The sequence below is a fragment of the Bison bison genome, unplaced genomic scaffold (assembly GCF_000754665.1).
Source record: "Bison bison bison isolate TAMUID 2011002044 unplaced genomic scaffold, Bison_UMD1.0 scf7180017610091, whole genome shotgun sequence".
NCBI classification, from domain to species: domain Eukaryota; kingdom Metazoa; phylum Chordata; class Mammalia; order Artiodactyla; family Bovidae; genus Bison; species Bison bison.
The window spans coordinates 1-2,047 of NW_011439337.1; the positions used below are offsets into that span (position 1 = coordinate 1).

The 2,047-nt window shown below is 50.9% G+C and overlaps 1 protein-coding gene across 1 annotated transcript; it reads left to right on the forward strand.

Moving 5' to 3' along the window:
* Positions 1-311: 311 nt before the first annotated feature.
* On the forward strand, positions 312-2,039 carry LOC105002711 (60S ribosomal protein L3-like; the record flags this gene model as incomplete). The annotated part of the gene is made up of 3 exons (XM_010859555.1): positions 312-780; positions 1,271-1,431; positions 1,934-2,039. Coding segments are annotated over exons 1-3 (454 nt in total), but the record flags the coding sequence as incomplete, so codon positions are not given.
* Positions 2,040-2,047: the final 8 nt, after the last annotated feature.

Here is a 2,047-nt window from a genome sequence, read left to right on the forward strand (position 1 = left end):
AAAACAGGTCATGGTTTTATCTAATTAAGATTCACTGTGTCCCCAGTGAATCTTAATTAGATAAAACCATGACCTGTTTTTAGGAAAACTGGTTGAAGGAATTGGTGAGTCATAACTTACGTAGGTAGTCTAGCACCTAACTGAAAATAGTGTTGAGAGGCTGACTTGAGTTGAATTAGCTTTAGCTTTTAGTTTTCTGGGTTAGACTGGGTATAACCCAGTTGTTAAACCTGTGTGTGTACCTGTCATTTCTAAGTGAAGAGTAGTCTTGTGTGGTTAGTGGTGACCACGTTACCACAGATCCGTGCTGTGTCCACTAAATGTAGCTCAGTAGTACAGCACTGGGCAGCTTTTAAAAAGCTTTGTTTGGATTTTGGTCCTCATAGCTTGTATTTGCAGTCTTACACTGCTCTTTTAAAAAGTGGCTTATTGGCAGTTAACAGCGTGCTAGATGGCTAGGGTAAACCAGAGCAGATACCCCAAAGGCACTGGCCAAAACGACCAGTCGGGAACAGGGAGCTGGTTGGTGGAAGGTTCTTGGTGTTTGGCCCGGCTTGCGGTCCTCTCACGCTGAATCCCCTGTGCCTTTCTAGATGCGCCTTCTTCCTCTGCGCCAGAAGAAGGCCCACCTCATGGAGGTCCAGGTAAACGGAGGCACTGTGGCTGAGAAACTGGACTGGGCCCGTGAGAGGCTCGAGCAGCAGGTCCCTGTGAGCCAAGTGTTTGGCCAGGATGAGATGATTGATGTCATTGGGGTGACCAAGGGCAAAGGCTACAAAGGTGAGCTTTGCAGTGGCCTGCGTTGCTGTGGTTACCCTGGGAGAGTGATGTCGGGCCGCGCTGTTCAGTGATGAGGCCCTGGAATGAGCGCTGGGCACAGCGCCCGAGTCAGACTGCGGAAATGTTCCTTGCTGCCTTCCTTCTGAGAACAGCTCTGGTCAGGTGGTTGGGTCAGCGTGTGGGATTGGGGTGAATGGTTTTCAAACACACTGCAAAACACTGGGCTCGGGGCTTCGTGAATCCTCTTGGGTCCACGTGATATTCTGGTACAGGGATGATTCTCTAAGACCTGAACTTGTTGCTGAAAAGGGTTATGTCTAAGCTGATAATCACCTTGGATGGATGGAGGTATAGTAAGGGAGAGGATTGTTGCAGTCAGGTGTTGTATTTCTTTGGACAAAGTACCACGAACTGAAGTTGGGCATTCATAGCACAAAAGGGCCAGTGGCATGGTGCTAGGCATCATGTTAACAGCCTGTGTCTCTTCCAGGTGTCACCAGCCGTTGGCACACCAAGAAGCTGCCCCGTAAGACCCACCGAGGACTGCGCAAGGTTGCCTGTATTGGGGCGTGGCATCCTGCCCGGGTGGCCTTCTCTGTGGCTCGGGCTGGGCAGAAAGGCTACCATCACCGCACTGAGATCAACAAGAAGGTGAGGTGCACGTGGGGGCCCTGTGGAGACTTCAGCCTTAGGGGAGCAGAGTGGCTCCGCTTTGGGGATTGTGTGGGGTTCTGGTCCTTGTCATCAGTCCACTGGGTGGAGCATCACGTGGACTTAGTTGCTCATGCCTGGTGGCACAGTTGTGACTCGTCAGTGTCCTGGTTTGTAAAGTGCCATCCTTGAAGGTGATTCTGGTCGGGTTGAGGATGAGAGCCTCGTTTATCCTCTTCTGTCCCATGGTGTTGGAGAGGCCCCATCCCTTATCTCCCTGGATGGCATTGTTCAGGCCCAGGCAGCTTTTCTTTGCTGCAAGCCTGGGACGCCCCATCACGAGGGTCAAGGTCATAACTGCTTTCCCAGAGTCCTTTGCAGGCTACCCTGCCCCCAAGTTGGGGAATCATTTGTCCCTAATGGCAGTCCTTGCCTCCAGTCAACCTGAGTCCCTGCCTTGTTTTCTTGTTAATCAAATATTTATGCTCATTTCTTCCTTCAGATCTACAAGATTGGTCAGGGCTACCTCATCAAGGACGGCAAACTGATCAAGAACAATGCCTCTACTGATTACGATCTGTCTGACAAGAGCATCAACCCTCTGGTGAGTAATGGG